General features: G+C 40.9%; 1 protein-coding gene across 3 annotated transcripts in view; it reads right to left on the reverse strand.

The window, feature by feature from the left end:
• ARMC8 (armadillo repeat containing 8) overlaps positions 1-14,428 on the reverse strand; it is a 95,014-nt gene that overhangs the window by 37,955 nt on the left and 42,631 nt on the right. For all 3 annotated transcript variants that reach the window (XM_055125187.1, XM_055125186.1, XM_055125188.1), the window contains 5 exons: positions 14,050-14,125; positions 13,857-13,947; positions 11,759-11,819; positions 8,882-9,082; positions 6,188-6,283 (listed from right to left, as the gene is read on the reverse strand). In XM_055125187.1, coding sequence (XP_054981162.1) covers positions 6,188-6,283; positions 8,882-9,082; positions 11,759-11,819; positions 13,857-13,947; positions 14,050-14,125 — 525 coding nt within the window. The remainder of the gene's footprint in view (positions 1-6,187; positions 6,284-8,881; positions 9,083-11,758; positions 11,820-13,856; positions 13,948-14,049; positions 14,126-14,428) is intronic.

Here is a 14,428-nt window from a genome sequence, read left to right on the forward strand (position 1 = left end):
TTCTGTGATTTTAACCAGTTATAGATTTATATTATATATTCTTTAAGTCTAAGACAAAATTATATTTGATGTTTCAGAGGGCAAATTAGGTACCAAAAGGTTTTGAAAATCAGTATATTAAAACTTCCAAAATATAAGAATAACATCTTGAATAAAAGACTAAAGATACATATTTCTGAAGTGCAAATGTCCGGCTACTAGATATATAAATAACATGCATTTGTTTTATGTCTTCCAGTAAAGTCACTTAAGGTATTCCAATAAATTCATCAATCTATTGAGCAACTTCAGGCAAAGGCTCAATATGTAAACACTTTATATCTCACTGTCCTAGTATCCCTACAGCTACAATTTCCTTTGCTTAAAAAAAAAATGAGGAATGCCCTGCTGCAGAGGCAGGGTGGGGTGGTGGGGGATGGTGGGGTGGTGGAAAGGATACTGGGAACATTGGTGGAGAATGGGCACTGGTGGAGGGATGGGTAAATGATCACTGTATGACTGAAACACAAACACGAAAGTTCATAAGTTTCTGTACCTCATGGTGATTCACTAATAAAAAAAATTAAAATAAAAAAAGGTGGGTAGGGGCTGGAGCAATAGCACAGTGGGTAGGGCGTTTGCCTTGCACGCGGCCGACCTGGGTTCAATTCCCAGCATCCCATATGGTCCCCTGAGCACAGCCACGAGTAACTCCTGAGTGCAAAGCCAGGAGGTAAGCCCTGTGCATTGCTGGGTGTGACCCAAAAAGCAAAAAAAAAAAAAAAGGTGGGTAAAGACAAAAATACGCTCTTTTAAAATTCCCTCTTCTTTTTTCTCTGCATTTATTTTTCAAAAAATAAAAATATCAATTTAGTTTTTGAAAAAGGTGTCATCCTTGGCTATGTTCCTTAAATACATGATCTAAAGCATTTGTAATTGGATGATTTATTGCCTCAAAGGACCAAAGACTCAAGATTTCAAGATTTCAAGTTTTCAACTTTTATGAGTATAAAAAGCATTTACAAGACATTCTAAACAACAACAACAAAAAAAGGAAGACAGTACAGGGCAGCAGGTAAAGGTGCTTGCTTGCCATGCATGCAGCTGAGCTGGTTTATTTACGGCACTCCTACCAGGAGTGAGCCTGAGCATTTCTGGCTGAGGCTCCTCCCCACCTCCCAGTGCTCAAAATATTACATTATTAGCTTCCAAGCAGATTGAATGAAACAATCATTAAGTATCTAAATCTATTTTATTTTGTTCCAAATAATTGAGTCCCCAGCAAACTCTAACTGTCCATTTATTACTTGCTGAGATTCTATTATAAATTACAAAGCTTTATTGGTTTGGGGATTTTGGGGGGGGGGCATGGTAGGGGCTTAAAATACTTCACTGGATTCTTTTGAATATAACAAAGTGAAAGTCTAACTTATATATGTGTCCCAAAACTTCCAAGTTGATTATTCTTGAAGTAAGTTGATGGCTTATAGTAAACGTTGAGGTTTTAGGCTATATCCTGTTGCTATTAATCTCCCTTCTATTCTTCCCCCGCTGTACTTACTGAATAATATTTACATGATGTTAGGCAGTTCAGTTAATCTATGGAGAAATCACTGAGTATCTGACATTAATTGGGAAGATTATAGATTATACTTTATGCAGTGTCTATTGCTTTATAAAAGAGAATTTTATCATGACAGTAAGGCTACTTTCTATAAAACATGATTTTGTCCTTAAAAAACTGATCCAAATTCACATTTATGAATGCCTGACATTTTAAAAACCACATATTTAGTAGGACAAGAAACCCCTATAGTTTGCTAATTAGATAAGTCAGAACTGTGTCAAAATTAACCAAGTACCAAAAAACTTATTTTCTTTGACCTCTATCTGCGTGAGTAGAAGACAAGCCCTCAGAATTACCTGCCTCTTGGAAAACGGACATTTTCCACGTTGCTCTATGGTAGTATAAGAAAGGCTCTTGCCTTTTCCATATTTTAAACTTTCTCTCCTACTTTAGAATTTGATAGTAAAGGCATGGATGTAGGTCCATGTACATGTGATTTTACAGTATGTTCCTTACTTCATTTGCTCATTCATTCTTAACTGTTACTGCACACCTGCAGTGATGCAGAGAGTGAAATATAGCCATGAACAAAACAAACACAATCCCTGCCCTCATGGAGCTTACATTCTAGTTCCTCAGAAAGAGATCTCCAGCTGAAATAAGTATAAGGACTTATTCTGAAAGGATCCATTAGCCAATACCTCAAAGGAGCTAATGCTCCTTAAGTAAGTGTATAGTAAGTACTACATTTAATATTTGTAGCAAGGTTTACTTTTTTGTTTTGATTTTGGATCACACTCGGCGATGCTCAGGGTTTACTCCTGGCTCTGCACTCAGGAATTACTCCTCGAGGGGCTCAGGGGACCATATGGGATGCAGAGGATTGAACCAGAGAGGCGTGGGCAAGGCAAGTGTCTTACCCACTGTACTATCGCTCCAGCCCCCACAGTTTACTTTTATAAAACATAAGCGTAGTATTCCATTAAGCACATTAATTTCACTGAATCTTAATTTATATTTGTTCTTCAATTTATACTTTAAATGTTGGGATACATAAGAGTTCCTTGCATAAAGGACAACCCTTTAAAATTTTTGATCGAATTGCCAGTCAGTAGGTGCCGTCAAGTGGCGGTCCTTCAGAAGAGCGATTCTTTGCTATAAAAGCACTGGCTTTGCAACCCCAGAACCGTCAGCCCCTTCTGCTCTCTACCTAACTGCGAAGCTCCAGCTGTGATGAACTGACACCTTTCGGTCAGCACCAGTATGTGATAAAGGCAGTGACAGGAAGCCACCCGTCCTTATGGCAGAGATCACGACTAATTTTTACCTGACACAGCTGTGAACTCAATGACCGCTCCAGGACTCTGGACTCTTCCTTCACGGGACCCCCAGTTCCTGCCTCTTGCTGTGCTTTCCCTGACCTAAATCCTTGACTTCTGCTCCCTTTAATATGGATAGGCTACAACTACTGCCAAGCTTTTCGGTACTTCCTCTTTTCTGGAGCTTCTTCTCCCCCTTCATGTCACAGCCAACGGTAATGTTTCCAACTCTTTCCACCCTCCTTCACTCCCACAGACTGCCACAGGCGAGAAGAAAATGTCCTGGTCCTCCACCACGCTAGGAATTAGGATACCAACTTTACTCTGCGCGGAAGGATACAGAAAGACTCAAGCATTGTAAGGAAGCTGTCACTGTGTGTATGGCTTCTGTATTTTCATGTCTCTGACAAATATTTATTGAGTGTTTGTTGGATTCATGGGGCTGTTACATAGCTGGTTTCTTTACATGGGAATATGCCAACAACGCTCCAAAATAGGAGTGATGAATTTCTAGCCTCCATGACAGAGTCAGTCTTCAGTTTAGTTTTTTCTGGTCCAAAAAGAAGGTATCAAGAAATGATTATCTTCTAAGGCAGGTCTTTAGAAACCTTTAGAAACCTCTAAGCGGGTAGGGAGCAAAATTCTATGGAAAGGTCTGTGTCTTTCTCCTTTCCAGCTGTGTATTACACCTCTCACTGTCTCTGCCTCTGTTCTTGCTTTCTCTTCTTCATTCTGCCTCCTTTCTCTTACTGGCACATATAAAGTAGGGGCTATGTTATTTCCTGTATTATTGAACTGCATTCCCATTTTCATTAAAAAGGCATATCAACTGAAAAAAATCACAGTTTATTACTGAAACACACGAAAGCCTTTTGCTCCTCTTGCCTTATTTTTTTTTTTGTGGGGGGAGGGAGTGGTGGAGAGGTGGGTCTACAGCCCTTTACAGTTTTAAGTGGCTCCACTCATTAAGCGATCCATTTTAGCAAATACAAATGTTGTATTAAAGTGTAAAATAATAGTGTATGTACTTCAAGAATCTACAACCAAAAAGTGAAATACAATCTAGAGCTATAAAGTTTAAGTGTAAAAGAAAATAAATATTTAATGTGGAAAAGTAAATCAAAAAATCTACCCAGTAATAGCAAGGAAAAAAAATGAAAAGAAATTCATTCAAAGGAAAAGGTTTATCATTTATCATTTTATACATCAAAAATAAGCACTCTCCACACCTAAGAACTGTTTTCATGCAGTTTATCACAAAATTACTTTATACTTTCCATTTTACAATTTCTCTCTTCAATAGTTGCTATAAACTATAAATGATTCAAACACTGAATTTCCCCAAATTAAATATCTTCCTAAAAATACCATTACATAAATGTCACAGTATCTTTACTTCCCCACACAAAAATACTATAAATGATAATATTTTTATTTGTCATCCTTCTACAGAAATCAGGATTTAGCCTTACCAAAAAGTTACACACATTATAAATACAAATTTTAATAGACTACTGATCACCAGACTATTCTATTTCAAGTATTTCTAGAACATGGTATCACAAGTAATTATTTCAAAAACAATCATTTGTTAACAAAAAAGTACAAAGAAGTGCAAACAAACACCCTTAGCCCCATTATGCCCTATCTATGTCCCTTTCTGTCTAGGGCATGACCTTGAGCAAAATGAATGGTGACAATACTCTTCTTTCCAGTAAGTTCTAATAACCACCCCCAAATAAAACATTATTTTTTTTGGGGGGTGCTGGGCCACACCCAGAGGCGCTCAGGAAATACTGCCGACTCTGTGCTCAGGGGTCACTCCTGGCAGTGCTTGGGGGACCATATATGGTGCAGGAGATCGAAATGGAGTCGGCTGCATGCAAGGCAAATGCCTTATCCCCTGTACAATCTCTCCAGCCCTGAATCATTATGCATTTAAGTTATCCAGTCCATATCAATTAAAAATGTAATCTGTGAGTAGCCATAAGCCTCCTTCCTTGCAACACACCATGTACCTAAGATATAAGCATTGACATCTAGAAATCATGTTTGGACACAAGAAGTCCCTATCATTAGTATGTTTGTCTTGAGTCAGCAGCTTACAAAAGAACACTTTAGAGGTGTCAAAAAGGACCATCACATACATTTACTAAAAACCCTCCAAGTCCAAACATCTCTGAGCTGAACTAAACTGGGGAATATGGAAGACAACTGGAGTAATGATGCTCTTAGCTCTGACTTGAAATCAAAGCTACTCACATGTCTATTCGTACTGCTATTCAATTTTCTCAAGAATGGTTCCTTGAATGGTTCTACGTATTCCAATGGTTCCAAGAATGGTTCTATGTATTCCAATAAACCTACATTTACACCATTCTTTTCTCTCTGCAAGTTTAAAGTAATTTTTCTGAATCATGGTTAATTCCTAATATGCTGTGATTTCTTTCACAGGGTTCCTTAAAATACCAACATAAATAAGAATATTTGGTACGTGGTCAAGTATCTGATGCTCACTTTGCGCTTTCTGTCATGGCTTATCAAGACAGAACATGTGGATTCATTTATCAATGTTCCTAAAAACCTTGTGTGACTGTTATGGATGGTAAGTTCTAGCTTCTTGATTTGTGAAGGGAGTCTTGTCAGGTATTACAACTCTCTCTGGTCTCTCCCCTTATGAGTAGCATTAGTTCTACTGTCATAAAGAATATGAACTCGGGGTTATGCTAGGCTGGAGTAACATAAGGGTACAACAGCAGTGACTCATTTATTGGGAGCTGAAAAATTCAGATGACCAATCACTAAACATAAAATCATTATTCCACAAAGATTTTATTCACATCAAACTTGCACAGTAGCAAAAGAAAATAATAATAAAAAAAATCAAAACATAACTAAGCCACATATCAAAGAACAATATACAATAGAGATTTGAGTTTCTCAATGGCATAGGAAGAAATTTCATAAATAACATTTACATTCTAGTGGTATTTCTTTCCAGATATCTAAAGCTTCACAGTGCTAGAAGTGATTTTTTATCAGAAAACATGCAAAGAATGTGCAACATAATAATTCATATTAATGACACAAAAAGCACGCCAGTAATTTGTCATTCCAGCACGGCCATGCCACTCTATGTTCTAAAGACAAACAAAGAACCCCCAAATCCGGGTCCCATTCATTCTTCAATTCTGCCTTTAGTCACTCTGCTTTATTCTACGCAAGCAGTCACTGTTAGTGCTCTTCACCACGACTTTCAGGTGGACGTGACTCCCTGCCTGCTGGCTGTCAGGACTGGGGGACGCCCCTCTCCCAGACTCACCTTCTTCCGGATGTCTTCGTCGTTGGCTCCGAGAGAGGCGTAGAGCTTGAATGCAGCCTGTCGTAGTTCGTGAGCGTGTTTTAAGTCATGATCAAGCTACGGGAGGAAAGAAAGACGGATTCCAACTCACTTCATAAGTTAAACCTTAAGAGTAAAGAACTGGTAATGGCGGAAGAATGTTCGGTAATGATTGATGTATCAGTGTTACTGCCAAATTCCTCATTACTTGGGGCTTTTGCTCACAAACTAAACTTTCTGTTAACTGTGTGCTGTGTTTATGTTAGCAAAAATGCTTTCAGCCTACATTGTCTATACGTGAACACAACATTGGATCCTGGTATATGAAAATCCTTTGTGAACCTCAGACTTTAAAATCCCAGTTCCTAGATGGGGCCTGCAGCAGAACTGAGGAAGCAGCTACCTAAAATGTGGTCTTAAGAGAAAACAGGGCACACCCAGACCTTTGTGGTTCAGAACACAGCTGATGTGAGTGCTGCTGCAACAGTATCTTTAGAAGGTTTTCACAAACATTTAGCTTAATCTGAGCACAAGTTTTGAAAAACATGGAGACTTTTGTGAAAATTCTCAATAGACAAAACATAGAGCATGACAATCGATAATCAATACTCTGTCTTTTACATTTATCCAAAATGATGTTCAGGGTTTCGATAGTATTGGATAAAACTATTCAAATCACTTGCTACTATGAAGCAATGCGACCTTTCCAGACACATTAATGGATTTCCAGGTTACTGAGTCTTCCATACACCAAGCTTAACACCAAGCTAGCAGGAAATACAGCCCACGTGTGTTCCTAGGACACTGCCAGTGACTGGAGATGGAGCAGTCAATGTGTGAGGCACACCAATACTATGATGAGTTTATAGCAGAGGGCGGCAACTATCTGTCTATGCTAGTATCACTCTCTCCTACTGAGTCGCCTTGGAACACTGTTCTGATGCAATGGTGTAGTTGTGGGTTTTGAATATAGTTGCTGAATATTTTGAAGCATCCCCCAAAGTAGCCATTAGCTAGAAAATGGCGACAGTGGTTCTCTTCATCCACTAACAGAGTTTTCAAGTTAACTGTGACTGACAGGGGGTTGTAAAGTTGGAGAAAGGGGTCAGAGCCACAGTACAGCAGGAAGGGAGTTTGCCTTGAATGCAGCTGGTTCGATGCCGGCAACCCATATGGTCACCCGAGCACTGCCAGGAGTAATCCCTGAGCACTGCCAGGTACACTCCCCGTCCCCACCATCCCCTTCCTCCCCCACTTCCCACCCACCTCCCAAAAAGAGTGGGTGCATCCAAGTAACAAACACATCCAAAATACCATGGTGGGGATGGGGGCACCAAGAGACAGTACTGGGGTTAACATGCCTTGTTTGCAGCCACCCCCAGTGTGGTCCCTGACACTGAGGGTCCCCAGCCCCAAGCACCATACTGCAGGGCAGCCTGGGTAACCCCTGGCACCACATGCCCTGCGATTTCCTGGGGCAAGGAGAGGGAGGGAGGGAGGAAGGGGGGGGAGAGAGAGAGAGAGAGAGCAGGGAGTGGGGAGGGGGAAGAGAGAGATGAAGGAGAGAGAGGGAGGAGAGGAAGAGGGGAGAGGGGAGGATGAGAGGAAGGAAGGGAAGGAAGGGAAAGGAAGGGTAGGAGATGGGAGGGGAAGAGAAGGAGGGGTGGGAGGGATTTGGCTTGGACTTGATGGAGATTCTGTGACAGTAGTCACAAAACTGTCTTGGTCAAAGCAGGTACTGACAGATCATAGGCAGAACTTTCCGATACAAGACAATCATTTTGATGTGCAAGTTCTTCCACATACTAGTTAGAAGGTTTGCACATGCATATGTCAGGCGTTCTTATCACTATGCTGCCTTCCTCTCGTGGCTGCAGTGTTCCAGCTGTCATGCCAGGTGTGGGGTCAGGGTGCTGGTGAGGCTACAGTTAGGACTTGCTCCTGTATTCTGACACCAGTGAGGGCAGTGTCAGTGCAAGCAGGAGGCCAGCCAACGCTCAGAGAAGACTTGCTTCAACGTAAGCCATCACCTCGAGCGCAGAAGAGTTGTGAAGGAAGAGCAGACACACTGCTTAATCCACAGTGTGGTTATTAATACACAAGTCAAGGAGGGTTATTAAAGAGAAAAGCTATTACCTTAACAATCTGTTCTGTATTTAATGGAAAATGATAAATTGACAGCTGTCTTTTTACGTTTTGTTTTGCTTGGGTCCACAAGCAAAGGCTCAAGGGACCATATGGGATGCTGGGGACTGAGCCCTTCAGCCGAGTGCAGAGCAAGCACCCTCCCTGCTACACCATCACCTTTTTAGAACTGGGGTATGTGGGAGAGGTCAGGAAAAAGTTTGTAAGAAGTTATCACTGATATAGCCAGGCCACTGGACTCCGAGCCAGGCTGTTTCACTCAGGACGCCCCAGACAGGGGGAGGGGGGATAGGCCTGGGGGGGAGGGGGCCCTGGGAACAGGCAGGTGTGGCTCAAGAACCAAAATGAATCAATGAAGTTAAAAAAAAAGTCAAAAACCCATAGGCCAATGTTCATGTCGCCGAAGGGAAGAGATGCCTTTATTTCAGAGGGCTCTGCTCTCAGCGTGGTCGGTGGGCTGCGAGCTGGGAGCAGCTGGGAGATGTGCGTCCAGCCCCCTGTCTCGGGCTGCCGGGGAGGAAGAGGACGTACCCTTTTAATGTCAGTGATGGCGCTCACTGAGCTGGGGTACTTGAAGTAGTCTGCAAGCATGGCGATGAGGTGGTCGGTGATGCTGGCGATTCTCTGCAGCTCCACATCCGGCTCGATGAGGTAGGCGAGCGTCTCGGCCCCCTCCACCCGCTCCTCCAGCAGCCGCTCCTTACTGCACATCCGGACCAAGCACGGCAGAGTCTGCGGGCAGAGACAAGCATCACTTGCCTGGGGAACAAATCGTGACCGAGCCAGTTTGAAGGTTTTCACTGGGAGTCATGTTTGTGATCAGTGTTTCAACAAAGATGTTCGGAGAATAAAAAGTTGGTTTCTTTTTTTCTCTTTTAAGTGTGAAAACAAAACCTAGTACTTATTAATTATCTGTCCTGGAACACAAGACTCCTATCAACAAGGCACATTCTTATTAGGTTTAATGCCGCTAAGATGGAAGCTTTACTATACAACTTTATAAAAGACACTTAAGAATCCCGAATAAATCCCACCTGATGCTCTTGTGCCCCATCTATGTACTTGTTTGTCTGAAAGAGTTCCAGTATTTTAATTAGAAATTTAATTCCCTTAGAATAATGTCTTTCCCTTAGTGAGTAGTGTACATGGGATAACTCTGATTTTGTTTGAGGTTTAAAATCTACAGTTGCAAAAATAAATAAACAAATAACCCAAGACTTTAGAAAATTCAGTGACTGTGCAGTTACTTGGATTCCACTCGTCTGAAATCTGAGTGACATGCATCCATCACAGTCCCCAGGGTTTCCAAAGAAATCCTAGAATGACTGCAGCAGCATCAACAAGGCCTATGTTTCTTTTCCTAGGTTTATTTTGAAGTCTTTTTTCTTAATCTCATAATTAGTGGTAACATACCTATATCAAGTTCCCAGTGAAAATATTCCCTATATTTATTGTTTCAAGGTGATGAATCTACTTTAAAGGTTAATGTGGAAGTAGAAAATGAAACGTTATAGTTATAGAAAAGTTCTGCATAAAAATAAAAATTATATAAAAGAAAAATTATATATCATGGTTAACTATGATATGCTTTTTTATTCTTCTGTTCCTGGTTTATCTTTATTAGACTGTAGCACTGGGCCTGGAGCGATAGCACAGCAGCAGGGCATTTGCCTTGCACACAGCCAACCCAGGTTCGAGTTCTCCGCCGCTCTCGGAGAGCCCGGCAAGCTACCAAGGGTATCTTGCCCGCACAGCAGAGCCTGGCAAGCTCCCCATGTCATATTCAATATGCCAAAAACAGTAACAAGTCTCAAAATGGAGCCATTACTGGTGCCTGCTCAAGCAAATCAATGAGCAACTGGATGACAGTGACAGTGACAGACTGCAGCACTCCAAGCTTCCCCATTAGGATAGTTCAGACTTTAAAAACACCTCTAGGGACCCTCTGCTCCTAAAGACTATGATCCGAGAGGTCTTCTAACCCATTCTGGCACCCAGAGCGGCTTCTTACAGAAATGCATCTAGACTGAACTGTGCTACAACCTTGTGGCACCCGGGGAGGGATTTTCCCTCTCTACCCTGTCTTTCTGCGTGGAAGATGGCGGCTGCAACAACACCCACGTGGCGAGAGCCACCGTCTAAGACTCCCAAACCAGAGGTATGAGTTTGCAGTGACGTGGCTCGTAGGCGATCATGGGATGGGGGCAACACTGGCACGCTCTCCACCCAGATAAGATCCGGCGCGAAACGGACCCTCTGCTCCTAAAGACTATGATCCTGGAGGTCTTCTAACCCATTTTTGGCACCCAGAGCGGCTTCTTATAGAAATGCATCTAGACTGTGAACTGAGCTAAAATATCAGAAATCCAAAACCGCGCGGCTGCGATAGCTCATAGAGTCTTCATTCTCAGCAATGGAAAACAAATTATTAAATGATGCCTTTTCAGCACGCCTGATTGTTGGGGGGAAATTCCAAACAATAACAGTAAGTTCTCTATTGAAACATTGAATGTATCCAAAGTATAGAGAGAATAAAGTGAAGATCATTAGCTACGGGGGAGGGGGGGTGGTGGATGGAAGGGGAGTATATTTAGGTTCTTGGTGGTAGAACATGTGCACTGGTGAAGGGGTAGGGGTTTAATCATTACATGACTGAGACTTAACCCTTAAAGCTTTGCATTTTTTTTCACAGTGATTCAATAAAAAAAAAACACCTCTAGGCTTCCAAGAGGAAAGCCCTATTATTATTTTCCTTTGAGCACCTACTATCAATGCTTTAAATATCCTGTGACTATTATAATATGAGCAGAGCTACTGCTTTCATTTTCATAATTAGGCATCTGAGCTAGAAAAATAAGGGATTCCTTGGTTACCAAAGCCAGTTTCTGGTGGAAATGCTCAATTCCTTTCCAGCCCTTTTCTCCCCTGTGGATTTTTCAGTTGCTTTTGATATCACAAGATGCTGACTATGTATATCATTTATTCTTTCCTATTCATTTTTTTATTAATACTAATTTCTATCTTTTGATTATATGCCTCAGAATGACAAAATATTATTTATCCACAGAGCAAGTAAACCACCTAACTATAAAACTAACTACAGTCTATCATAAGTATTAAGAATCCTACCTATGTTTATAATGCTTTTATCATTCTAATTATCATAAAATTTAAAAAGATGTGACAAGATAAGAATTACCTCATTTTGACTTTTAAAATACATCTAAATCTACTTTTTTAAAACTACAATGTAACCAACACTTTAAAAAGATAAGCACGGTGTTTTACTCAGGCTACGACACATATCCTAGTGACGAACATGTGACAGACACAGGTATGCCACTATGGACATCCGACACTTCCACGACTAGATAGCTTTCAGAGTTCAGAGAGAATCAATCAGCTCACCTTTAATACAATACAGTTGTCATCTGTCCGAATAGCCCCAGCTCTGCACATGTAAGTTAAACTGGAATAAGATGAAAGAAAGTGTTTCCTGGTGTTTTACATCTTCAAAAGAAAAAGTATTTGCCTTAATGATGGGGATTGGGGGAGGAAGACCAGAACTTTCATTTATCTTTAGGGAGGAAGATTCTGATAGTCCTATGCCTTAACAGCTAAAAATGAACTTCATAGAGACAATATGCAAACATTTTTATTCTGTTTGCGATTTTCCATAACAAAAAGGAAATATTCATTAAAAATCAAAATATTTAGAAAGTAGAGTAAATTTAAGCTTAAAGGAAGTCTTTTTTTCTTTCTTTTTTTTTTGCTCGGGGGACCATATGGGATGCTGGGAATCAAACCCGGGTCGGCTGCATGCAAGGCAAACGCCCTACCCGCTGTGCTATCACTCCAGCCCCAAAGGAAGTCTTGATATATCCCAACACCAACAGCAATCACAACAAAATGACCAAGAAATTTAAACTATAAAACTTGCAGATTTGAAATCAACTACGCTGTTACCAGTAGTGGCTCTGAGAATTAGTCAAAGGCGCTACTTTATTCTACTAACAGATTTGTTTCACTGAAAAACAAATTACCTACACAACTACATTTGGCTTTAAGTAATAATAAAGTTCATTTGTACTCCTTAAGCAGGTATTGAACGTTATGCACTTCAGAAACGTAATGAATTTCCTCTTGAAATAAATTCCTTTACTAAGCTGGGGGGAAACATCACCACCCATATTCTGGCTTTTACAGAAAGCCAAAACAAACCAGGAAGATTCGTTATTTATATTTTAAGGGCTAAGTTCTTGTTTCATTTTTATTTTGGGGCCACACCCAGGATGCTCAGGGCTTAGTCCTGGCTCTGCACTGAGAAGTCACTCCTGGTGGTGCTCGGGGATCGAACCCGGGTTGGCGGCGCGCAAGGCAAGCGCCTTACCTGCTGTACTATTTGCTCCGGGCTCAGGGCTGAGTTCTCTGCAGCTGTTTTCATTACCTTTTGGGGGTTGGGGAGAGGCGGGAGAGGGAGTTGGGGCTACACCACGCACAGTGCTGGGGATCTGGCTGGAGCCTCAGCGTGCCAGGCAGCACCCCCGGCACTGCCCTCCAGCTCTTTGTCACCGTAAGCCTGGGGGCATGCTGTGTTTGAATATCAGTGTCATGAGGATATTACCTTACAACAAACAGGTCAATGTGAGTTTGAAGGTAAGGTCAGAAGCAAACAAACTGGCCTTGCATGTGGCTCCCCCTAGTTTGATCCAGGCACCACAGGGGTCCCCCAAGCATCTGCAGGAGTGGCCCCGAGCAGGGCCCCAAAACAATGACAGGAAAAGCAAACGTACAAAACAAAATACAAATGCAATAAAATTAGTACTTCTCCAATCTTCTTTAGACGGCTGGGGAGCGCCCACACCTGACAATACTGGGGGTTACTCCTAGTTTAGGGCTGGGGCACTACTGAGGTGCCATGGACTCAACTTGGGGTGCCAGCATGCACAGAACAGGCTCCAGTCCTATGAGCTACCTCCTGGGCCCCCAAATTCCTCATCCTGGAATACCAAATACTAATACCAAAGTATTAGTCACAGCTTCTTAAATAAATAGTAAATTAAATTTATTTAGCACAGACCCTATGTAAGAGGTGTGCAACCTACCCGTTAATATAGTAATAGTCAGAGAACATGTATAAATGCTCTTTATGAGACAGGAACTATGCTAATAAGAATGTTATATAACTATCTCACTAAACTGTCACACGTCTGTGATCTTTGCTCTAAGAAACCACATTCTCTGAAATCATGCCTTGCTTATTAACTTTAACTCTCATTCTATACTTCTATATCTTTGTAATTATAATACAGTTCCTCCTGTTTGGCAGGCTACTAAGTAAACTGAGGGGGAAAAAAATCACTTTCATTTAAGAAAAATGTGATAACCAACAATTTCATAAAATTTTAAAATCCCAGAACACAGGGAAAGGAATGAGTTAATCAGGCTGTTCAAAAATAATCTAAGATATTAATAAACCACCTTCCCACATTGTCTCAGTTTTTACCATTTTGCTGATGTGAGCTGCATCTCGATGGGTTTATCCCTTTGCAACATCTTCACAAAAATTTGTGGTAACAACTCTCCATCAACCAAAACTAAGAACAAAACAAAAGAAAATCATTAAGGAAATTCTTTAAGTCCAGAAATTAAAGGTCAGAAATTAAATCATGTAAGTACCACTGAAAGATCCAGCCTACCATTTACCAGGGTCATCGATACCTGGGGATTTTCAAAAGCTAAAACTGAGAAGCATTTCAGTGCTTGCATTCGAACCTGCAAAAATAGACAAACAAAACCCATGTATTTTAATTCTGCAAATACAACTTTTAATACGTTCTGAAAAAAGTTATTTGTTTAATGGCATCAAGGGAATAAATAAAAGAACTAAGTATTTGAAGAGTAAAAAGTTAAAATTATAAAAGTCAAAATTATGAAGTAACAGATAAAAAAATCTGCAATTAGGATTGGAGTTGGCAAATCTCCAATCAAATTTAAAAGACCACAGTAAAATAGTTTTGGTAAAGAAAAGTAAAGTTAAAAAAAAAAAAACAACAACCCAAAAAGCACTAATCATCA

Source organism: Sorex araneus, chromosome 2 (assembly GCF_027595985.1).
Source record: "Sorex araneus isolate mSorAra2 chromosome 2, mSorAra2.pri, whole genome shotgun sequence".
NCBI lineage: Eukaryota > Metazoa > Chordata > Mammalia > Eulipotyphla > Soricidae > Sorex > Sorex araneus.